This window comes from Equus caballus, chromosome 24, assembly GCF_041296265.1.
Source record: "Equus caballus isolate H_3958 breed thoroughbred chromosome 24, TB-T2T, whole genome shotgun sequence".
NCBI lineage: Eukaryota > Metazoa > Chordata > Mammalia > Perissodactyla > Equidae > Equus > Equus caballus.
The window spans coordinates 21,890,056-21,915,732 of record NC_091707.1 but is presented as its reverse complement, the minus strand read 5'-3'; the positions used below and the strand labels follow the sequence as shown (position 1 = coordinate 21,915,732).

The 25,677-nt window shown below is 40.7% G+C and overlaps 2 protein-coding genes and 1 long non-coding RNA gene across 3 annotated transcripts in view; 1 reads left to right on the top strand and 2 right to left on the bottom strand.

The window, feature by feature from the left end:
- SNAPC1 (small nuclear RNA activating complex polypeptide 1) overlaps nt 1-10,737 on the bottom strand; it is a 32,339-nt gene extending 21,602 nt beyond the window's left edge. The window contains exons 1-6 of the mRNA XM_005605222.4: nt 10,493-10,737; nt 8,072-8,231; nt 7,779-7,919; nt 7,004-7,108; nt 1,607-1,765; nt 18-86 (exon numbers count right to left, since the gene is read on the bottom strand). Coding sequence (XP_005605279.1) covers nt 18-86; nt 1,607-1,765; nt 7,004-7,108; nt 7,779-7,919; nt 8,072-8,231; nt 10,493-10,620 — 762 coding nt within the window. The 5' untranslated portion in view covers nt 10,621-10,737. The remainder of the gene's footprint in view (nt 1-17; nt 87-1,606; nt 1,766-7,003; nt 7,109-7,778; nt 7,920-8,071; nt 8,232-10,492) is intronic.
- Nucleotides 10,738-21,287: 10,550 nt separating this feature from the next.
- The window catches only part of LOC138920643 (uncharacterized), a 28,493-nt gene continuing 24,103 nt past the window's right edge, over nt 21,288-25,677 (top strand). The window contains exon 1 of the long non-coding RNA XR_011432161.1: nt 21,288-21,681. This is a non-coding gene — a long non-coding RNA (uncharacterized lncRNA). The remainder of the gene's footprint in view (nt 21,682-25,677) is intronic.
- The window catches only part of HIF1A (hypoxia inducible factor 1 subunit alpha), a 43,496-nt gene continuing 42,160 nt past the window's right edge, over nt 24,342-25,677 (bottom strand). The window contains exon 15 of the mRNA XM_023627857.2: nt 24,342-25,655. Coding sequence (XP_023483625.1) covers nt 25,504-25,655 — 152 coding nt within the window. The 3' untranslated portion in view covers nt 24,342-25,503. The remainder of the gene's footprint in view (nt 25,656-25,677) is intronic.

Genomic DNA, 25,677 nt, shown 5'->3' with positions numbered 1-25,677 from the left:
CAGGGAATTTTTCTGACCTCTGATTCTTGTGAATTGCCTTCCCTCTTTTCTTCTCCATCTTTAACTTTTGATTTTAAGGATGGATTCTGAAAGAGCAAAAAAGTTATATATATACATTTACAATTCAAATTAACTAAAAATTAATTGCAAATCAATTTCAGAACAATAAGAATCATCTACTGTCAATTACTGAAAACCTACAAGACGGCTTCATGCTACTGCAGCATGGCTCACCACCTGACTCGAAGAGTAGAGATAGGGTTCAGAATAGTGCTGAAATCCATCAGTAAGATGTCTAAATCCTCCTACTAATGAAGGATGACATGCTCTTTATGTGGTAGTAAGAAAACTGGCTTATCCTCCTTTCCTTCAGGTTTCCGAAGGTCTTGATAATGCTCATTAAAGAGAGTTTATTTATTAAAAGAGAGTAGCAAAACAGATTTTTACATTAAATGCCTACGTCATTTATGTAACCGATTTGTAGCACCTAAAATATTCAAACATTCTAAAATGTGCTTTCTCTCATTAAAATAAATGTGGGCAGAAGCAGCAAATTATTCCCTTTTTCCCAAGACTGTTATCTACTCATCACCTTGTTTATCTTTTCTAAAATTAACTTTTGAGCCAGTATCCTTTTTATATAGTAGAAAGTCAAAAAGTGGCAACAAATCCTTCTAAAAGGCAATATATAAAATAACAAAACCTATCTAGCACTTGTGAAAACTCGAACACACTTTCAGACATATAGTAAGTAACTAGAAATTGCTCATTTTTCACTTTTATTTTTTCCTAGAAGTATTCACTAAAATAAGATGAAGCAGTGGTTTCAAAGGTAAATTTACCAGTGCTGGCCTTTCGGCTTCCAGAGCAAAAAAGTTTCTCTAGCTGAAAAGGTTAATGTGGAACATGGGCAGCTCCAGCATCTGTATTTGGACCAGAACACTAAACTGAAGATTTGTGTTGATGAGATTTGTAAACGGATACACCAAGGCAGATACAGCATGTGGTAAACAGAGAAGCACGTGCTGGGTCACAATGGGAGAATCACCACTCAGGTCTAGCTGTCTGCTGTCATGCAGCAAAGTGGGACCAGTGTTACCAAACCTCTGATTTTTAAGAGAAGCTGGATGTCTGGAATTTTAAGGAAAGTCCACAAATATTTAAATATTAGTAATTAATTCAAATTTTTAAAACAACATTAGGATCAACCCGTGCCAAACAAAGTCCATCTGTGCGTAGGATTTGGCCCAAGGACTGCCAGTGTGCAACCTCTGGAAAATACTAAATTATAAAGATTGTAATAAATCTGTGGTATGCCAAGATACTTATCCCTCTATAACTATATATATAAAATATTTGTTATATATTATATAATTATAATTGTCTAATTATATATATAACCATATATAAAATCAGACTGCACAGTTAAATAAGATCCCATAGCTAACAAGCGGCAAAGCCAGAACGGGAAAAGGAAAGCCCCTGAACCCTAACTCCACAGGACAGGAGTTACTCAACAGTCTGCCTCTAAACATCAGGGCCCACGTCGAGCTGCCCGCGAACCACACAGATGCAGAAGTGAGGTACCAAACAAGCAGTCGCGTACCTTTCTGTCTTTGTGCCACTGCTGATGCTCCAAAACTATGTTCTTAATATTGTCAAAGAAATCATCCTTTATCAGGCTGAGGGCTTTGTCTGGATTGGACTTATCAGCCGAAATTATATGTTTCATGTTCTGATAATGATCATGAACATTCAGCATTTCCTAAAAGTGAAAAGATGAGTCTTTTATTTCAATTTTTGTGGAGAAACTTAAAGGCAAAACCAATATAAAATAAAATGCCCTTCCAAAGTGACTGAGTTGATAAGGATTAACATGCTACAGCATTTTGAAAATAATATAATCATGCAAACAGAACTTTACAACTTTATTAATGAAGGCTGCTTTCCAGAGGTATGGACTCACTGAATTCAACTTTGCAAACATTAACTAATATACACTGTATGGAGAGACACTGGGGAAAGACCAATTAGTTAACATAGGATTGCATTCCTGGATATAATAAAAATTATTTGTAGTATAACATAATGTTAAATACCACTACTGATAACTAAGATCACATTTTTCTTTCATATTGTCACATCAAAGATATTTACATAGTTCTTTATGCTCCGCTGGAAATTCCTACATAATGACTCTCACCCAATCCTCCAGAGATGTGCTCACTTGCACAAATTTCAAAACCTGTGCGCCTGTCTCCATAAGCTTCATCATTACTTCAGTGATAAGACTCAGGATTAAAAGAAACAGAGGATGATTTATGACACCATTTGAGGTATCATTTATTAATCAGACCTGCCTCCCCCAAACCTCCAGCCAAATGGGCAAGTCTGTGAGGTAAGGAGAAAGCACATTGCACGCAGACTTAAGAAATAAGATAAAACCACTACTGGGACTCGGCTCACAGACCAGCAGAGAACTACTGACCTCTCCATCATAGATGGCCACTGCAACATCTGAGTCATCCCTGAGTTAGGCTACTCAACTGATTTCCAGCAGACTTCGATGGAATCAACAGACATCTACTCAAGGAATCAGAAACTGCTCAGGAGTGATGAGTGCTCACATATGCAGGATCTTCAAAGGGGAACAGTGTCCAGTCATGGGAGCCCCTAACTTTTTAGTTTACAATGTGCTGTACTTCCATTACTTTACAACATGCAATACAACAGGACAGGAGAAAGACCACTAGCTGGACCTGGTTCTGAGTCTGAGTTCTGTCACTTGCTAGATTGTGACCTGGAACAAATCCCTCAATCTGGGAATCACGTTCCACACTTGTACAAAATTAAGTAATGCCACCTAACCCACTGTACAAGTATTAAGTGAGCTTACATAAGTAACAGTGTTCTGTATAAGGTCAAGCACTATGCAAAGTTAAAGGAGTAAGAAATAAAAGAGGGGCCGGCCCCGTGGCTGAGTGGTTGGGTTCACGTGCTTTGCTTCGGCAGCCCAGGGTTTCGCCAGTTCGGATCCTGGGAACAGACATGGCACCGCTCATCAAGCCACGCTGAGGCGCTGTCCTACATGCCACAACTGGAAGGACCCACAACTAAAAAAATATACAGCTATGTACCAGGGGGCTTTGGGGAGAAAAAGGAAAAATCATTAAAAAAAAAAAAGAAATAAAAGAAAGTGCATAGACTGGAGCCTTACAGACTTGAACATTCAAAGCCAAGGTCTGCACCTTATTTTATGCAAATTACTTAACTTCTCTAAGCCTCAGCTTCCTTGTTTTTAAAATTAAAAAAATATCACCTCCTCTGCAGGGTTACTAATGATGATTAGTGAGATATATGTAAAACATCTAATATAGTTCCTGGCATATGTGTAAAACTCAACACACAATGGCCATTATGAAACAGACTCAGAAATGAAATGATTGACTCGAGGTCATATTTAAGTAGCAAAGTTAGAATTAAAAATCAGATGTTTTGATTCAATATCCTATTCTCTTCATTTTATTATCCTCCTTAATCACACAGTGAGAACCAGTGAGTGGCAGAATCATGATCAGAATTCAGGTCTGCTGACATGGAGACTTAACAGCATTTGCAGGCAGTAGAAGGAAAGTAGAAAAGGATTAAATTTCAGGATTATCAGTGAGAAAGGGTCAAAGGCTATGCTAGGACGGGATGAAGAGAGTCAACAGAGGTAATGAAGGAAAAGTCTCTCAAAGCAGATCTGTGGCAAGGCAAAGACCCTACATAAAGTCAGGATGACTTCACGCGGTCTATTCCATTCCTAGAAAACTCCAGGAATAAGCATTTCACAGCCAGCCTTCTGACCCTCCTCTCCAATGACACTTTGACCAGCTCCCCAGCTATGTTCTCTAAAATCTTCCACACCTTTCTGCTGACAAACACAATTTTTGTTTCAACACAGGAGGCTTTAATTCAACACATGGTAGTAAAAGAGCTTAAAAATCAAAAAGCAGGGGCCAGCACCATGGCCGAGTGGTTAAGCTTGCGCGCTCCAATTCAGCAGCCCAGGGCTCACCAGTTTGGATCCTGGGTGTGGACCTACACACTGCTCATCAAGCCATGCTGTGGTGGAATCCCACTAGAAGAACTAGAATGACCTACAAGTAGGATATACAACTATGTACTGGGGCTTTGGGGAGAAAAATTAAAAAATCTTAAAAGAGGAAGACTGGTGACAGATGTTAGCTCAGGGCCAATGTTCCTCACCAAAAAAGCGTACCTTTAAAAAAAAAATCAAAAAGCATGTTTAAGAAGGTATGTTGGAAAAAAATTAACATTCTACCACCATATTGGTCAACAATCAAAAATTATAACTGGATTCCAATCATCTTCTTTCATTGGGAGAACATTGGCGAGAACAGTGTCCTGCTGCTCTAACATCCTCTGCCTCTCCCTTTATGACTCACATCAGTGCTCCTTAGAGCCCTTCTAGTATCCCAAAATCTTTCTTTCTCCACAACGGCTACTCCAAACTTTCTCAATCCTCAGTTCCTTGAACCCCTACAGCCCTCTCAAAATTCAGGCTATCAGGTCTGCTTGCCTTCTATTTCTCTTCCTCACAACAAATTACACAAATCCTTTTCACCTCCTCCTCTCAAGTTTCAGAGGAAGCTGTGTGCCTTCTCCTGCTCAAGGCTCTCTCTCCACCGGGCTCCTGATCACAGACCACCCGACTCCTCCACAGCGGGAACCCTGCTCCCTCTGTTTTACACAACCTCTCCTAACTGGCTCCTTACCCTAAACCTAAATATAGACTTTAAGTCTCTCCGAGCTCTCAAACTTTTAAACGATTCCCTCTACCAAAAAGACAAAATACAAATTCCCTCTATTATACCAAGTTCTCTTATCACATTTATTTCTCTACATATAATCTCTCCTACCTCTTTCTCGCTAAGCTGCTAGAGAGCAAAGATCCAAATTTTTGTTATACTTCACTCGGATGTGTGCTGAATGACAGATTTCTAACCCCAGTCCCAGCTCGGACAAGGCCTTTGCGGTCCAACAGGCACTGCAGCCATACAGAAGATTAGCTCCATCACTTCCTAACTTAGCATCTCTGTACCTTAACTTTATTCACTTATTTTTCTTCTGCTTTTTTTCCCCCCAAACCCTCCCAGTACATAGTTGTATATTTTAGTTATGGGTCCTTCTAGTTGTGGCATGTGGGATGCCGCCTCAGCGTGGCCTGAGAAGTGGTGTCATGTCTGCACCCAGGATCCGAACTGGTGAAACCCTGGGCTGCCGAAGCAAAGCACGCGAACCCAACCACTCAGCCATGGGGCCGGCCCCTACCTCAACTTTAAATCAGGGATTAAAACACCTACTTTTAAAAAAATTAATTAAAAATTGTTTAAGCACCTATTTTGCAGGGATGTTGTGAGGAGTAAAATAATCTACACAAAACATCTTGTATAGCTCCTGCCCTATACTATGTCTTTAGACAGTCAGTATTCAATTTCCTTCTAATGCAGTAATTCTTAACCTTTTGGGGGGTATGAACACCTTTGAGAATCTAAGGATAGTTATGGTACCTCACCCTAACCAAACATCCATATGGATGACACTCAATTTATCATACAGTTTAGGAGGGAAAGGGATCCACGGCCCTCAGAGTAACAATTCTTACTCAAAAATAAAGTCATTTTACAGAGCAGTCCCAGAGTGCTTTCAAAAATCAACTTGATACCTGAATTACAAACATCATAGATGCAACCTGACAGGCTGAAGCTAGTAAAACATGGCAGCACCTAGAACACAGAGAAACATTTGAGCAACTCAAAGCTCTCATCCCTCTTTCACTCTTGATATAGGCAAAGGCTGAATAAGGTTGGGGGGAAAAAAGAAGTAACATTTATTAAGAGCCTGCTCTGTGTCATATGCCACACTCAGCACTATTCAGACATAGTCTGGTTTCAATTCTCACAATTGGAGGAAATCAGGATTCTAATTCTAATATTAAAGAGAGGGAAACTAAGGCTCAAAGAGATTAAAAGACACGACCAAGGCCCCCACCTGCTCACACTCACTTACTCATGCCACTCTCTCCCTCTCTCTGTATGGATCCATTCTTGTGAAATGTGAATGTATCATTGATTAGAAAGCTGTAGCCCTGTAGCGGGGTTTTGTTTTAACCTCAGGGCAATGCTTTTCCATCCACGTAAAACTCTACAAGTGAGTATCACTACTAACCCACATGAAAGATTTTCTCAATACTGCACAACTCAAATAAAATACAAAAATATATTAGACGGTAAAGCTATTTTAAGACTACCGCTTACACATAATTCTTGATTTCAAAATTTTTTTTTATCAGAATAGCCTCATTGTTTTCAATGGGTTTTTAAATAAGTATTGTGAAAAAGGAACTTAGGAAATGAATTCATACTGTTAAAATAATAAAATAAAAATAAAGTCACTTTAAATTCTTGTTTTAAGACCTATCCAAAGTCAAATAGAGGCGCCGGCCCAGTGGCACAGCGGCCTGGGGCTCGCCAGTTTGGATCCTGGGTGCAGAGATGGCACCACTTGGCACACCATGCTGTGGTAGGCATCCCACGTATAAAGTAGAGGAAGATGGGCATGGATGGTAGCTCAGGGCCAGTCTTCCTCAGCGAAAAGAGGAGGATTGGCAGCAGTTAGCTTAGGGCTAATCTTCCTCAAAAAAAAAAAAAAGTCAAATATAAATGGTGGTTTCAGTATTTGAATCTACATATCCTGAGTCCAAGTCTAGTCTTCTATACTTTTCTGTATCTTGCTGTGTTTCAAGATTTATTCCATACATTTTGACATATTTAGGGCGTATGATTTCTGATACTTTAGAGAAAATAATAAGCATTCTATGATTGATTAAAATCATTAGAAAATTTTTCAGTATCCAGTAGATGAAGGTATAACCTCAATATATAGTTAACAGTACAACTTTCTAAAAAAAATTCCAACAGCATAAAAGCAAATTTACCTCTAACACATCAGAAGTGATAAGTTTCATTACACGATCATTTGGGTCCTTAAATTCTTCCGTAACTTCAGCTCGTTGAATTTTTTTCTTCATTCTATATGACAGCTATTATGATAATGAATGTATTTTAAAAGATATTTTTTAAGTACTGAAATAAGTAAGCCAGCAGTAAAAACTGTCTATCAGTAAACATGGATGAAACAAAAGCAGCTCTCCGTATGTATTTATTAAATAATCCATTCTCCAAAGACTATCACTTTTGAAACAACCCTTAAGATGCCATGCCACATGCTTACAAATTCCGATGGGATTCAGAGAAGTCACGTGATTTGCCAGCTGATGGCAGAACCAGAACTAGAACCTAATGCTCTTTCAATGTAGTGTCTCAACTGTCCTAAGACTGAAGAAATACGGTATTTTATCAGTGAAGTTTCGACTTCTCATTAACTGACATTAAAATTCCTTGGTCCTCCTTCAGTAACCTCTCTGAGGTCTGAATAAAGGAATGAGCAAATGCAGATGCCAATCTAATGTCCTCTTCTAACAATTTCCTTAACAGATGGCATCCTGAAACACAGTGCATTTAAAAACAGAGACAGAATTTTTGTCTGCAAAGAAGAAGTAATCATAAAGCACTTTCTCCTATTTTAAGAAGCCTTTCTAAAAGTATTAGAAACTATATAATATTCTGTCTGCTTTATGGAGACTTAGGTACTTTATCAACAATGAAGCATAATATCTCATTTTGAAAAACAATCTATTTTAGATAACATACCAATTTGGGCATTGCTGTAAAGTGAAATGCTTTGTCTAGACGTAGCTTTCTAAAAATATACGCTGCATCAAAATGTTGTGCATTTATCAAATCTTGCTGAAATTTTAAAATTTCATCCCAATCTTTCAGGGCAACTCTAATCTGCAAAGAAGAGGAGTAAGAAAGTTATTAAATGTAAATCTATTTTCACAAATGTATTATAATTTTGAAACACTGGGGTTTCTATTTAAATCAGTTTGTTGTAAAAATATTATACTTGTTTCATATTTCTGCTGGAAGAAAACAAGTATTACCTTTTGTTTTGGTTGACACAGCTGGGTGTTATACAATCCATATAGCAGATACAAAGCACCAACTCTGATCTGGAAGGTGTATGGAGGTAAAAAATATCTCCAAGCCAAAGCTAAAGCTTCTTTTGTAAACGTGTTCTTTTCTAAATTTCTCATTCTACCACTAGAAAACAAAGAGAAAATATATTATGACTCTAGGTAAGTAAGTAACGAACAAAAATTAGAAGAGGTATAATCTAGCAGCTGCTAGAAACTGGATGGGAATTCCACATCTGATCCTGTCATAATTCAAGCACACAGACCTAATTTTCTGCTGTGCTTTACACTGAGGCACAGGCAATATACCAGGTAAACATGACGTACCTTCCCAAAGCATCAACTTCACCTGCTGAACTGGGGAGCAAAAAATGAGGGGTTGCGAATTATTCCTGGTTAAGAGTTTAAAACATTTAATATATTAAAATAACTAGGGTTACATTACAGAGTAAAATACAAAAATTACATGCACTTTAATACATAATGGAGATTTTCCCCAATACTCGCAGGGATTCACACTAAATCTCATTTCTCCTTGCAACACCCAGGTGAAAAAGTTAAGAGAACCACAATACAATGTAACCCACTGGCTCCTCCCAATTCTGCAGGGCAAAGCTCAACAAAGTAGAGGAGGAGCAGGGGAGGAAAGCAGACTCCACTACACTCCCAAAGTCTGGGCTCTTCAAATAATACAAATACTAAAAGAACGCAAAAATACCTACTGTAGTATTGGCAACCAAAGCAATTTCTAAAGAAAAATCCACCACTCCTTAAGCGGGCTCCACTTTTTTTCTCATTTTAGTTTTCCCTCATTAGCTAAAAATTGAGGTAAACTCAGCAAAATGTTCCTGAACTACCACTTTCCTCAAAAGGGATAGAGTGAAAGATCGTGGGTTTTGGAAACAGGCAGACATAGAGGTTGCAATGTCTGCTCTACCACCGACTAGCTGTGTGATCAAGGAGAAATTACTTCACCTCCTTGAGCCTCAATTTCCCCATCTATAAAACAAGGATAATTATACCTGCCTTTCAGAGTTGTTCTATGGATTAAACACATTAAGCTATAAATGCATTACATTTAGTACCCGTTAAAAAATTAGTTCCTCTCCTTTCATTAACTGTATGACAAATAACTCTCAATCATCCATCTCCTACAATGTCCAAACCACACAGGTGATTATTGTACATCAAGAGAGAGAAAAAAGGGAACTTTTGTAGTTTATTCAGCAAAACATAGTTTTAATCACAAGAACTCATTCAGTCAGTCAACATTTTCAATATTATATCTATTATGCTAATAGAATATCAGACTTATCCAGTCGCTGCCCTCACAGAGCACTGTCAAAGAGAGGGAAAATTAAAAATAATAATGAACATTTATTGAGTACTTAGAGTGCATTAAACATATATTAGCTCATTTAATCCTCAGAACTACAATATGTGATTTTATCATTCTATTTTACAGATAAGATCAGGTAAGTAACTTGCCCAAAGACACAGTTAGTGGGCTGACTCAAATTCAGGCAGTTGGGCTCCATAATCTGTGCTCTTAACCACTATACTACACTGCCTCTTGAACTACACACTTACAATAAAATGGGCTAAGTCGAGAGATAAAATAAGCACAGAAAGCTATAAGAAAAAAAGGGCCTGAATGCCTTACTTAGTCTAGAAGGGCACAGGTAGGCTTCCCTGAGGAACTGTCCTCTGAGCTCAAACCTGAGTGAAGAAAAACGTGGCCAGACAAAGGAAGCTGGGGGGAAGCTCCAGGCCGAGGAAACGCCTGTAGAGACCACAGGCAGATGCTGGAGCAAGAGAGCGGGAGCATGGAGACTGGAAGATGAAGCAGCAGAGATGGGCAGAGTCCAGTCACAGAGGGCCTCGCGAGCCCTGTTACGGAATCTGAGCCGTATCCCAAAGGCAAGGGGAACCACTGAAGGGTGGTAAGCAGGGGAGTGAAATGATCAAATGTGCACTTTAGAAAGGTAACTTTGGTTGCTGGATAAAAAAATGAATTCAATCGTGAATGTTTTTTTCTTTGTTTAGGTGCTTTTAAACATGGGGTTGTAGGAAGATAAGACTGGAGGCGGGCAAACGATGGTATCCCAGGTCAGGGTGAGGCAGTGGAGTGGAGAGGAGAGAGAAGGGCGGCCATGCAGAGCACATATTCGGGAGGAGGCCGCAAAAGGATGCAACCGAAGCCACCGACCTCGCCCAGGGAAAGCGCGCGGCCCAGGCGCAGGTGCAGGCCCCGGGGCCAGGGAGGCGGCGCCAGAGCCCAGCGCTTTTCTCAGCCCCTCCCCGGGGCGGCGACGCCGACGGGAAGGAAGCAACTTCCCACGCCGCCTCTGAGCGGGAGAGGGGCGGGGAGCAGACGAGAACACCCACCAGAAGATGGTCGCGAACTTCATGCTCCTCCAGAGCTCCGTGAAGTCCTCGAAGCGCACGCTGTCCGTCTCCTGGAAGCGGCTGAGCAGCGCCTCGCAGTCGGCCTGCAGGCCCGGAGGAGCGCCCATGCCCGCGAGCCCGCACACGGCTTCAGGACCAGCAGCGGCGTCGCCGAGGAAACCAGCCCCGACGCCCCGCCCCCTGCGGCGTGACGCAACGCGCTCGGTGACGTGTTATCCGGCCTCTTCCGCTCCGCCTCCAGCCGGGGCCGCGCGCTCTGCGTGATGCTTCCTGCGCGTGCGTGGAGCCGTGCTGCTTTAGCGGTTCTCTTCTTTACTTAGAGGATTAAGATCAGCACTTTTAATTTCGTTGAAGAGGTTTACGTCTCAGGTGTCTTGTGAGCCCAAGAAGGATTTTAGGTCTACATTAGGCTAGCTTATGGGTTTATCCTTACTATCGCTCTCCTTTAAGTGATCGTGGAGTGACAGAGGTCAACTTTTATAGCTAGGGAGGAACAGTTCCCAGCCTCATCCCACCCCCACGGAGAAGGAGAATCTAAAAAAGGGGATTTACTACAAGTGGACTGGACTCATTCGCTTTTAGTCTATACCCACGTGATATGGTGCCTCATGTTCGGCTCTCTAGCTGTAGCGCTAGCAGTCTTCTGTAGCCACTCTTGACGAGCTCTTGTGAACATCTGCCCAGCAGCGCCCGCACACCCCTACGCTACAATCTAGCACCGTACTTAGCAAGTATATACTTTGTATATATAAATATGGGATGAATTGGCCTTCTGTGTACACTCCATCGCCTGGTGTCTCCCAGGAGCTAGCTATGGAGTAGTATTTTGTGCTTTTCACGATTTCTCTGATTGCGGGGCATGCTATTTTTATTCTTTAGGCGAGAGATCCTAATTTAGTAGAAAAGCATTGGGCTTTCCGTCTGTAGATGGAGATTCTACTCACTTAACTTTCCTGATCGTTGATCAATTTTTTTTAATCTTGTGTAATATTTTATATATACAAGGAAACTTAGGTAACATGTGAGTAAGAAGCATGGCGGTAAAATGAATATCTGTGTAGGAACTAGAACATTACCAACACCGTCCTATCAATCTGTGAATTCCTCCTCTAACCTATTCCCCTGCCTCTACCACTACCTTAGTAACAACTACCTTACTTTGTTTCTCATTCTCTTGTAAATATTTTATCACGTGTGTGTGGATCGCTAGACTATATTGTTTAGTTGTGGTCGGTTTTGAGTTTTATGAAGATAGTTATAAAATGCCATTTCTGATATATATTCTTTGAATTGCTTTTTAAAGTTAATGGTTCTAAGATTCACTTTTCTTACTCATAGCTGTAGTTCGTTTATTTTCACTGCTGCCTAGTATTCCATTGTGTGAATATACAGTTTATCTATTATTTTCTCAATGCAAATTTAGGTGGGTTCCAGATTTTGCTGTTGTAAACAAGGCTACTATGAACACTTTGGTACATGCCTCCTGTTATTTGTAGGATTACTGGAAAAAATACATAAGGCAAAATTAAATTTAAGTTTCAGATCAATTAAAAAAATTTTAATTGTTTATCTTAAATACAGTTTAACTGGGCATCTTTTATTTTTGTTGGCTAAATTTGGCAGTTCTACTTATGTGTTGCAGTAGTCTAGAGTACATATGCCTATGAGTGGAATTGTTGGATGATAATGGGTGCAAATGTAAAACATTGCAAGATAATACCAAATTGTTCTCTAGAGTGGTTGAACTGATTTACGCTTCACTATCAGTGTATGAAAGTTCCCAATTCAGCCACATTATCTCAGAAACTTAGTATCTAGTTGTGTTCTTAATATGCATTTCTCTGATTACTAATGTGATTGTGTACCTTCTCAAATTCTAATTTTGTATTCTTAGTTCCTCTACTGTGAAATTCCTGTTTATATATTTGTACGTTTTTGAGTTGTTTGCCTTTTTCATACTGATTTGTAGGATCACTTTATATGTTCTGAATGTGCGTTATATGTATTACAAATATCTATTTCCAGTTCGTGACTTGTTCTCATTTGCTATCTTTATGGTGATTTTTGATGTACATAAATTCTTATTTTTACTGTGCTCAATTTTTTAATCTTTTGGCCATAAATATTTTATTTTGCCCCCTGACTTCTGCTTGTATGCAAACTCTTTTTCACCTCTCCATCACACAAAAGTACAGAAACTGAGAATAAGTGTTTGCAAACTATTAGTAGCATTTTGATAAAGTAATTTTATGTTGTTAAATCTAATAATTTTAAAAAATGGGTTTGGTATGAGCTTTTAAATTTCAATTTTCTGGTAATTTATATTTATTGTAGTTTACAAAACTATTGGTCCACAATAGACTGGGGAGAAATAGTCCATTACCACAGATAATTTGAGAATCACCGGTGTACACTATTTTAGTCCATATTCTATTGGCCAGAACTCAGTCACATGGCCCCATACAAGTGCAAAGAGACCTGGGAAATGTAGTCCCTAACTGGGCACCTTTTCCCAACAACTACAATCTGTGGAAGAGGTACCCAGTCTGTGTGCCAACATCACTGCCAACATCGCTGCTACAATTTTATTCCGAAACTCTCAAAATACTGCTCTTTACTTTTAACCCACTGTAATCCATCTAAAAATGATTTTCATTATGGTATGAGTTGAGGATCCCATTTAACTTTTTTCCATAGGTGTAACCATATATATGTATGCATACATATGTGTTTTCCATATGTATAATTTTACAGCATCTGTGATTGAATAGTCCATCCTTTTCCCAATGATCTAAAAAGTCACTGTCACGTATCAAGTGTGCAGGACTAACTGAAGCTAATATACAACTGTATGGTTCTGTCCCTGTTGCTAACATACCAAGATAATGTCATTACTGTTAGTATATAGTCACTGCCCTGGGCCTCCTGATTACCCTCAGCCCCACCATTTGGGCCACCCTGGTCCCTCCCTGGAACCCCCTAACCTCCCCTCAGTCCAAAAGTGAAATCGTTAAACCTAGGACAGGAGGAAGCTTCCAGTACCCATTCCAGCTTCCTTCTGTTTCTGGGGTTATTCTTTCCTTCCAAAGGTCAATTTAGATGTCCCTAGACTAATACAATCCTCTACTACAGCTTTTTAAAACATCTTGTCTAAGAAGGAGATTTAAAAACATCTCTAATCTAGGAAGAAAGAAAAATCTTATCTAAGGATCGTGTCTTCTTCTTCAGGAGTATCTTGACTATTCTTGGGCTTTTGCTTTTTCATGTAAATTTTAAATTCAATTTCTCTACTAGTGCCAGTGAGATTTTGATTGAATTGCATTAAATCTGTAAGTCAATTTGGGAAGGAATAACATCTTTATCATATTCAGTGTCCCTATCCCATAAACATTTAAGTAATCTTTAGCATTGTTAGTAAAGTTTTATAATTTTTCTTCATGAACTTTTCACATCTTTTGTTGGATTTATTGCTACATACCTTATGTTTTTCTGTGGCTATTGTATTTGGTATCTTTTAGTCCCTTACATTTTCTACTTGCTTGATTCCAATAAATAAAACTGCAGTTGAATTTTATATTGATCTAATATCCAGTCCCCTTGTTAAACTCGCGTTACTTATAATTGTTCGTCTATAGATTCTTTTAGGGGTTTTTCTTTTTTTTTGAGGAAGATTAGTCCTGAGCTAACATCTGCTGCCAATGCTCCTCTTTTTGCTGAGGAAGACTGGCCCTGAGCTAACATCCATGCCCACCTTCCTCTACTTTATATGTGGGACGCCAGCCACAGCATGGCTGGCCAAGCGGTGCCATGTCCGCACCTGGGATCTGAACCAGCAAACCCCGGGCCACCGAAGCAGAATGTGCGAACTTAACCACTGTGCCACTGGGCCGGCCCCTCTTTTAGGTTTTCTATGTAGCTGATATCAGCAGCTATGAATAATGATAGTTTGCTTTTTCCTTTATAATCCTTATTCCTTTTATTTATTTTCTCCTCTTATTTCATTTCCCTGGCCAAGACCTCCTACGCTGTGTTAAGGTATAAACGAAGGAGCATGAGTGTGTGTCTGTTCACTCCTAGACCACTGGCACCTAAAGGTGCTTGGTACACAGTAGATGCTCAATGAAAAGTCTAGTGACTTTTTCATTTCAGTTACTTTACTTTTCAACTCTAGAATTTCTATCTGGCTCCTTATTAATAATTTCTATCTGTTTATATTCTGTATTTGATCAGCCAAGGCCACCATAGAGTTTTTCACATCTTTAAGCGTGGTTTCCTTTGGTTCACTAACATTTTTAATGGCGGCTTTAAGTCTTTAGGTCTGTTTAGTTGGCCAGCTGGATGGTCTGATATGTAATTTCTGTTGCCTGCTTTTTGCCTGTTTATGGATCAAACTTTCCTGTTAATTTTCATATCTCATAATTTTTTTGTTGAAAAGTGGACATTTTAGATAATTTATTGCAGCAATATTGGACACTGATTGCTCCCCTGGGGCTCGTTGCTTTTGTTGTTTACTTGTTTGTTTGTTTAGTGACCTGGCTGGACTATTTTAGTGAAGTCGACTTCCCCCAGAATGTGCAGCCTGTTACGGAGCTCCTTGGAGGCTAGGCACCCGTCCCCCTGGGATGACAGTGGTTGTAGTGGGGCTCTCTTTGGTTCTCTCTTTCCCTGACCTCTCTGTTAAACTGTCTGGCTCCTTTGGTATCACGCCCAGCTATTAGGCTCCACTAATCGCTGGCTAATTGCTTTATAGTTTTTGACGACGTCCTGGGGCATGCGTGGCTCCACAGTCTAGGATCCTTTGCAGAGGTAGTCTTTGAGTCCAGTCTTGAGGTTCGTTCTCATCCCAAGAGGCCTCTTAGTTATCTCTTTCCCTGGCTCTGGCTGGTAACTAGCTGGCCTTCAGTTTAGCTTCTTGCTGTCACGGAGCTACCAGCCTCCTCTTAATTACTTACCACCAAAATATCCATTGTTTTCAAAAGCACCTTTAGATTAGAATTTTCTCACACTCATGCAAATAAAGTCAGTTCCTCTGGGGACAGCTTCAGAGTTCTCTGTTCTAATGGACTTTCTCCCCCCGTGAGAAAAAGCTCTGAGCCACCGCTCTGGAGCTGGGATGGGGACAGTGGTCCCATCTCAGAGCGATACTACTGCTATAGGAGCCGGGCTCTGGGAGGGAGCAGTAGCTTTTTTCTTCTCAGACTGCCTCTCCTGCCAGGGAACTCCCATCTGACGTGGGAGCTGGGGTGAGGGTGATTGGGGTCCCAGCACTCTTGATCTGCCACACCTGGGGTAGAGCCTCTCTCCCATGAAGAATGTCTGAAAGAAAGAAAGGAGCTCCCAATCTCCAGGCCATACTTCCTTGGAATTAGCCTTTGCAGCGTGAAGCTAAGGAGGATGAGAAATGCTGGCAGCCTGGCATCTGGGGGTAGAGGCACTCCATCTTCTTGGCCATGCCCATGGAGTGGAGGTTTCATCGTACTGAGCAGGGTGAGGGAGCCAGTGGATCATGGCTCAAGAGCCACTGACTCTTGCTGTTCTTACCAAGATTCAGTAGATTTTCTTGAATAAATGTTTCTTTATCTGCTAATTCCCTTCAGACAATTTCAAAAAGCTTTAAATGGTTATTTAAAAAATTTTTGCCTGGTGTTGTTTTTATAGTTGTTTCACTGTGGAGAAAGTCCATAGACTTGCTGCCATTTTCCTGGGGATGCATTTAAAGGCGTAACTCCTGTCCTCAAGTTGCTCACCATCGAATGTGGAACTCACCCTGAGTAGATCATTTTACCTTTAGTGTGATAAATACTATGGAAGAGTAAGCACAATGCAACCTGAGAACACCGAGGAGAAAATCCTAACCCAGTCCCTGGGAGGATAAGCTTCCTCAACCAGAACTGAGTTGTGAAAAGTGAGGAAAGAACTAAGGAGAGGAAGATGAGCCAGGAAGAGTGCTGCAGACACAGAAAAAAGCAAGTGCAGAGGCATAAAGTGGCATAAAGAGAGCAAGTTAGGAGGTTACTTCACCGGAACACGGATGCAAGGGACAGAAGTTGCAGAATATGGAAAAATAGGCAGCAGATCCCGTGCTTTGCGCTGGGAAATCTTCTCCCTGGATTTCTCAGTGTTCCAGCACGGTCTAGATCTTCGGAGAGGACGCCCGAATATCAGTCCTAAAGACAGAAAACTCTAAGGAGGTTTAGGACTTATCTCGCCTGGAACCACTGGCTGACATTCCAGGCTGGTAAAGGAAAGATGAAGACCTCCCCCCTCCTTCCTTCCCAGAGCAATGTTCTGTGGGGAGGAGGGGCAGATGAACCAGCCACTATACATAAGCTCCAACTGTCACAACGTGGGGGCTCCTCCCCTGTGGTACGAACCCTGCTGCACATACAGTGAACATTTGGCTCTCATTGTGCAGTCCACGGAGAAATGGGGCATGAGGAAGCAGCGTTAATATGCTCTGTGAATAATAAATAGCCTGTTCTCTGGCCCAGAGGTCTGCTGTTTCCGTCAGTTTATATATGTAAAAATGTCAAACCCCTCAGTTTTGGACTGAACACCAAATATAAAAGCATTTGAACTCTTGTCTGAAGACAATCAATAGCTGCTAATTTTTAAAAGTTTTTCTTTGTTAACAAAAGTAATCATAATCCCTATAAAATACTATAAAGATACAGAAGTGTATTATGTAGGAGGTAAGAGTCTTCTGGCACGCCACCTCCCAAGGGCAATTATTGTTTACATTCATTGTACTATCCCAATGAGGGAATTTTAAATATGGAAATCAGTCATAGCTTTGTTGTAGAAAGGTCACTTTGGCACGAGCGCAGCAAGGCTGGGATTGGGCAGATGAGAGGGTGAGAGGAGGAAAGGCAGGTGAGAATTGATGCGGCAGGCGCAGTGGACATGTCGGGAAGCGGGGAACTGAAGATCTAGACACAAAAACCAAGACTTTGGGTCACTACTTTGATGATACTAAAGCATTAAGTTTTTAGGTGTGATAATAGTATTGTGGTTATGTCAAGACAAAGAATATAATTTTTAGAGCTACATAGTGAATTATTTACAAACGAAATCATACGTCTGGAATTTGCTTCAAAATAATGGAGTGGGGGAGGGGTGGGTAAAGGTATGAAAAAGCCACGAGCGACAGCTGCTCATGCTGCTCCTGTGGTTGATGCTGTGCTGAGACACTGGATATCTCAGGCATGAGACATCCTTCCGGCTGCTGGGAGAGCAGCAGCTGATGGTCCTCAGCTGTCAGTCCTCTGTGAGGACCGTCTTGGCTGAAACAAACTACCCCTATAAAGGTCACAACTTTTTCTGGGGGTAGCCCACATCCAATGCCTGACCAGGGTAGGGGTGTAAAGGTCCCCGCCCTCCCTGTAACTGGGGACAACTCTCAAGGTCTATCTCACGACCAGAGCTCCCCATGTGGCTGCTGAAGGCCTCTGCTGGGACTGCATCTTGGCTTGATTTCTCCCCCTGCCCACTTCTGCTCTTTCGCTTCCATGTGTGTTGGTCCTTAAAGCACTCCCTAACAAATGACCTGCCATCTCCATCTCACTCTACTTCCTGAGGCCCCCAAACTGCAAAGACACTTGGGCATCATTATATTATTCTCTTTATTCTTGCACAGGTTCAAAATTTTCCGTAATGAAAATTTAAGGGAAGAAAAGACTAAGTCAGACTGGACATGGTGGATAAGGGTGTGACAAGTGACCTCCAGACCTCTGGTTTTGGAGACTGAGTGGTGCCATTCACCGAGCAGGGGATGGAGGAGGAGAAGCCATGTGGAGGACGCGTGAGGAGTTAGTTTTTGAGAGGTCAAATTTAAGGTGCTTGTGGGGAGCAGTCTAGCGTGGATACAGATTTTCAAGCTAGACATAACTCATGAAAAGGAAAGGTAATGGTGACTTAGAACATCCTAAATGGCCAATAAAAATTGTATTTAGCCTTCAATTGTGTTTGCACAATTACAGTTGAATGTGTGAGTATCTCACAGAATGGGAATCAACCACACGCTCAACGACAAGTAAACATTCCAGCACATTTATATCACCCACAGGTCTTAGAATAACATTGTCTTAGTCCATTCAAGCTGCTTTAACAAAATACCATAAACTGGGTAGCTTATAAACAACACATATTTATTCTTCACAGTCTGTAAATCCAAGATGAGAGTGATAGTATGGTTGGGTTCTAGTGACAGTCTGGTTCTAGACTGCAGACTTCTTGTTGTATTGTCACATGGCCAAAGGGACAACTGAGCTCTCTGGAACCTCTTTATAAGGGCACGAAGGGCTGGCCCTGGGGCATAGTGGTTAAGTTTGGCATGCTCCACTTGGGTGGACCAAGTTCATGGGTTTGGATCCTGGGTGTAGACCTACACCACTCGACAGCCATGCTGTGGCAGCAACCCACATATAAAATAGAGGAAGACTGGCACAGATGTTAGCTCAACGATAATCTTCCTCAAGCTAAAAGAGGACAACTGGCAACAGATGTTAGCTCTGGGCTAGTCTTCCTCACCAAAAAAAAAAAAAAAAAAAAAAAGGAGGAAGATTGGCAACAGATGCCAGCTCAGAGTGACTCTTCCTCAGCAAAAAAAAAGGCACAAATCCCAGTCATGAGGACTCAACCCTCATGACCTATTCACCTCCCAAAGGACCCATCTCCTAATACTATCATCTTGGAGGTTAGGTTTCAACATATGATTTTGGGGGGAACACAAACATTCAGACCATAGCAAACATCTTGGACTCACTCAACCCTCAGTAGTTGTTCACTGAATGAACAGATTTCACTGGAAGAGCTAGAAAATGGTCCTGTTTCCCTCATTCCGTTCCTCTGATCCTAATTCTTCCCTGGTCCCATGTTGTACAAGATCCTCTCCCAGCTTTAATCCTAAGAGTTGTCCTTGTGCAAACAGAGTTGAAAGTTTTAGGAAGAATCAAAGATGAACCAGGTGGGAACCGTGCTCTGAAGGAACTGAGTTTTGTAGGGGAGATAAGACATGCATAAATGATCATGGAAGGTAAAAAATGAGAAGAAGCAAGCTATAGGTGAAGTGACATGGAAGTTCACCGGGTGGCACATATTTGCAGATAAAATCACCCAGGAAGAGGCACAGTACCCATCCAGGCCGTGCTGGCCCCTCTCTGATTTGCCGTGTGAGTAGCTCAGTTTGGTTGGGTTTTGTTTTAAATATTCTATCAGCAGACTGGGGAGTCCGGCAACAGTTTATGACGCTTACCCCACAGCTTGAATTGTTCAGTGCTCCTGTTAAATAATTTGCCACAGCAGTTGTGTGTAAAACCATTAAAAAAAGAGATCCATTTCAAAGAGCAAATAGTATTATCCAAAAATATTTGGAAAGGATCTCTACATAAAATAGTCTTTCTTAATGTTTTACTATTTCAAAGATCTCTAGAAAATAGATTTGAGAAGAGTCTAATCTACTTGTCAAGCTATGTATGATGTTTCTCAACTTTTTAAAATGCAGTACTCTTTTTGATAAACATTACGGCCCCCCTCTTACCCCCACCGCCTGTTCTCTTCTCTGGAGAATCACCAGTTTATAATTATTATATCCATAGGACCAAAAGAGTTGTAGCACTCTCCTTAAATGTTAAATACAAACACACACAATGATTGAGGCTACAGATCAGTTTCTCTTAGTAAAAAGTATTTAAAACACCTCAACCACTTTTTAAAAATGGACCCTTACTTTCCAGGAAATTCTTTCGAAAAACCATGAACAATGAATTTTCCTGAAGCAACAATTTAAAATAAAATGTAAAATGCACTCAGCTGTGGATACACAGAGGCGAGATTATTCTAAACAAACCTGTCTTTCTACTTTACAACAAACTGCCCAATCATAACATACTAATTCGTTGGTGGTGGTGCCATTGATCAGTGACTCCCAGCGACCCTGTGTACAGCGGAGCCGAGCCCTACCGCGTCTTCTGTGCCATCCTCTCATCCAGGAGGGCTGTCAGAGACAATGCTCCACTATTTATAGGGTTTTTGTGGCCAATCTTTTCGGAATTGGGTGGCCTCGTGCTTCTTCCTAGTCTGTCTTAGTCCGGTCTCCGCCGATACCTGTTATCCAGGATGACCCTGCTGGAATTGGAAACACCGGAGGCACAGCTTTCAGCATCCCAGTAAGACGCAGCCACCGGAGTATGACAGTCACCACAGGAACCCACTAATTACAAGAGATTAAATTTAAGGCCACAAGCTTTTCCCTATTCGGTAAACTCACCTCCCTCCTGTCCAACAAGATTATCTTCTCCCAAAGGATTCTCAACAGCTAGCCTCGATAACGTGCAGGCACACAACAAATTCAAAAGACACGGCAAGCAAAAAACGAAGCAAAGGAAAACACAAAAAACACCTGGGGCAGCTAAAGTTTCGGGCTACTCATTCAGGGATCTCTCAGGGTGCTTCACTTCAGTCTCTGAGTGCCTTCCGAGGAATAGATTTAAATAGACAACTCTATTTGTGACCGATCAGTAGACGACTGCTTTTTTAAAAACTGCTACATCGTTACCCACGGTCCAATCTGTTAGGAGACCTCGCTATTCTTCTATTCTACAAAGCACAGCAACACCCCAAGCCTCACGCCCTCGTCGCGCCCCACCGAGCAAACGAGGCAGGGGCCGCGCGGGCAGCAGGCCGGCCGCGGCCGAGACAAAGGGCAGCGCGGGCCGGGCGCCCCGCCCGGGCGGCAGCACGCGCCCACATGCGCCCTCACACGTACGCGGGAGGCGCGAGCAGCCGCCCCGAGCGCACACAGCGACCCGCGTCCGCCCCAGTCCCCTAGCCGCCCGGCCGCGGGCGGGGGCGGCGCTGCGGTGCTGCGCCCCAGCACGTACCGGGGCGGGGCCAGCAGCGGGCGGGCGGGGCCTGGGGAAGTTTCTCCGGGAGGTTCAGGTTTCGCATCCTCATCATGTAGCACCAGCCGCTCTGAGGATAGGAGGGGTGCCTGGTCCCTTCTGCATCCTGGGCATTTTCTCGGCTGAGGGTCTGATCGCTGCCGCTCTCAGGCACCTGCCTTTCCTCTCCATCCCGGAATGGAGCCAAGACAAGGGAATAAAGGAAATAAAATAATACAAGGAGATCGGGTGTCTGGGCAGCGTCTTGGATAAAACGGTCCACTACAGGTAAGAATAAAAATTATGCCCAAGTCTCTGAAAGGTGTGAACACAACAAAGCTCCAGAAGGCGTTCATAGGAGGGTGTGTGGTGAGGTGTAGTTTTTATCTTACAGGGAGACTATTTCGTATCAAATTCTACAGATTGAACTAATTCTCTGTAAAATGATCTGGGACAACAGGTTCAGCGCTATTTAAAGGGATGAAATGAAATATAAGCAAACTGGTTAGTGGCAGACTTCAGAAAACACTCGAGTAAAAGATTTTTTTCTTTACACTTTTGTTGGTTCCAGCTAGCAACATGTTCGCAAAGGTTCCATTTAATCAAACCCTATTGTTGAAAAAAGGAAAAATTCCATATTCTTTGCAACTTGTTTTTGCCGTTGCTACATTAGAAATTTGAACTTTTAGAATGCTTAAGTTTCTGCAAACCCAGTAACTTGAAGTTCATCTTTTCTGTATTTTAGAGATTGTAGAGGGAAATCAAGGTTTGCAATAATTGTGAGGATATGCAAACTTAAACATGCCTCTTATACTACTAAGTTCAACAGCTCTGGGAGAACCATACATTTGCACGGCCTTTTAGTTTATTAATGTGCTTTTCATACACTATCTCATTTCCCTGAGTTAATGTCTCCATAACCAGGCCCCTGCATCTCTAGTTCAAACTAAAACCCCACTAAATAGCACTTCAAAACACCACTTTTATTAATTTCCACTTATTTCCTATATGATCTCATCTGCCTTCAAGGGCGACCCATCCTCAGTTCCTTACACACTGTTTTCTCATGTTTGCTATTTGAACAGTGAACAATGGGGAAAAGGGTATGTTCTACCAGACTGGCTCGCACGGCAGGATGATTAGCACCACGGGCTGTGGAGTCAGATAGCCAGCTCAAATGCTCTGCGCCTTAGGCCACCACTCGGAGACTATTTTCTCATCTACAAAAATGAGATACAAATACTAATTCATCTGGGTTTTTGAAGATTTTGAGATAACATGCAAAATGCTTAGCACAAAGTCTAGAATATAGTACTTAGCTATTAGATTCATTTTAACTCCTAAACTATGAGCCATTGAACCCAGTGGTGGTAGGGTCTCTGGGGAACTATTTCTAGTTCCAAGGTTAATAGTGAGGCATAGAACAAATGAACAAAATAAACTAAACTCTTTTGCCATACTTTCTTCAAGTGTGAAAATAATACTGTGGTCATTCATTCACAGCACCACCAGAGAAGGGGAAAGTATAGGCATGCATAAGGAGGGGAGAGGAATATTAAGGGGAAGAGAGGTTTTATAGAATTGTGCTTGCTAGGGTAGAGTTGTACTTCTTGATAAAGGCATTACACAGAAGTCTATAAAGACGGTGTCAGAGAGAGGGCACAGTGCTGGGAAGGAGGGCTGGTTCTGCTATTTCAGACAGCTTCAAGCACTCCAAGGGGTTTGTTTTCTGAATGACCCAGAGGTGGGTACTTGTTTTCTTCCAGCTCTACTGCCCTTAAAGTGGCTTTCTCTTCTAAATCATTGCTCTCACAGATAATTTTCCCAGACTCCTGGTCATCACATAATCTGACCACTTACTAATAGTATTTCAAAACTAGACATAAACTTCTAGTTTTCAACTTAAGCAGAATTTTTGATATTTTGACCTGGGAATATTAAGCAAATACTTTCTCCTAAAATACCACCTCTAGTACTACGTATCTTCTGTATTTAAATACAGAAGCAGTTTGGATCATAGTATTTACAGTGAAGTATACATGTGCCCCCAAAATCTTGGCTTGAGTCTTAGTATTGTAAACTTTTGTTCCCAAATCTTCTTCATTCTAAGATAAAAACAGCCACCTAAGATTTGTGGCCTAGTTCATTTTGTCCAGGTTATTTTGTTCCTGTATCCTCAGGCTACAGGACCTAAGACTCTGGCACTACCTATGCAATTTGTCCATAAAAATAACTTGCTGTCACCTCTAGGTGCAGGGATTCACAGCAATTTCCCTGTTTCTTTTTTATATCTTTCTGTGCATTTTTTTAAAAAAATGAGAATGTATTACTTTTATAATCAGAAAAGAAATATAGTTATTTCATCTTGTTAAAAAAAGGAGAAAACAAATAAAGCTATTTTAAAAAATTTAAATATACAGTATCATTAAAATGAAAACAAAGCAAGGTTTGTTCTCAGTTTCCTATCAGAGTCAGAAGACCCGAGTTTAAATCTTTGGTCTGCCATTTATTACCTTTAGGGCTCTGACAAATCGCTTATCATTCGTGGTCTAAATTTCATCATCTGTGAAAGGGAATAGGTTAGAAATCTTTAGAGGAACTTCTAGCCGTGACAACATTATGTGACTATAATGTTCAGGATTTGCTTCACTCATACCATTAATATTAAAACATTAAAATTTTGTTTTACTTTCATAGGTTCATAAATTTATAAATGACAAGTTTTTTTTCTAAAAGCATACTCTTTATAGTGAAACGCTATGGTTTGTTGTTATTTAACATGACATTTAGGGGCACAGTATACATTACAGTGATAGCAATAAGATAAATGTAGGCATAAGTGATGCCAATGTAATTTTCATAAAATACTTAAATTGTTGGTACATAATTTTAAGAGTTAGAGGTGTTGAAGTAAATATTATTTTAACATAAAAGCTGATCAAGGGGGGCCTGGTCCACAGAAGATGTTTATTTGATGTAACAAAACAATACAGTTAGTGTTAGATCCAACCACAAAGAGCAAAAGGAATGAAAAATTTGTACAATGCACATAGAAAAACAAGATGTTTACTGTGACAACTATATATCTCTAAAATAATACCTCTAAAATTACTCAATTATTGAAATCTACATGAAAACAGAAGAATGTTAATAGCGACAAAGTGCATAAACCAAACATCAAATTTTGAGCAAATTAACATACTAGGCAATTTTGCTAATGAAACATGATTTTTTTTCTTGTCCACAATCTGCTCAAAATATCTTTATACCAACAGGGTGGGCAGGACATTTAGGTTTAATATCAATTACACAATATTAGCATAAACTTCCACAACTACAGAGAGGGTATTGTTTTCTTTTGAGCTGGCAAATTGACTACGGAAACATCAAGATCATTTCTCTGAATTGAGAATTTTATCCAAATAAATGCCACATACCTTCCAGATATATGCGTATCTTTCTATATCATGTAAATGGCTTTACCCATTTAAATAATAAACCATACAAGCATTTAAGAATCACTATTATATGATTAACAATGTCATGTTCCAGGTTTAACAATTTCATAGGCCAAAAAAAAGTTCTTCTTAAAAACTAGTTTTATAAATGCAGAATATATTGCATGAGTAACTGCTGGTATTTTTTAAGAAAATATATTGTGCAATTGTGGCTACCATGTACTGCCGGCAAATCATTATTGTTTATGTAAAATGTGAAAAAACTGAGTAAAAATTTTTCAAACCGATCATGATGAAACGTTACTGCCTCCTTAAAAAATTATATTGGCATTTTATTAAAAATAATTCGATAAGGGACAAACTCCCCAGCCCAAAATAAATAAATAAAAAGGTGCATTTTAAAAATGATGCTACTGCAATGCAATGGTTTAAATACCAAAGAACTGTGAAAATGTGCTGTGATCTGGCATTAAAGAACATACTAAAAAAGAGCATAAACGTAAATTAAGTAAAAAGGGGATCAAAATTGAACTAAGAGAGTTTGTGCAGTATTGTAGCCAGGCTTCTAAAATTAGATATAGAAAATATAAATAGACTGCTTTAGGTAATGAGCCACCAGTGTCCAAAAAAAGGAATGAGATTATGAAAAAGCTCAGTTAACTTGATCCAAAGCTCTGAGTAACTCTTCACCCTGCAGTAGGTTTCTGCTGCCTTGTATGGGAGCGTTAACTTCACAATCGTAACTGGTCAGCTGTGGTAGTCCACTCTCATCCATTGATTGCCCCAGCAATCTACATGCTAAATCTGAAAAACAAAGAGATACTTC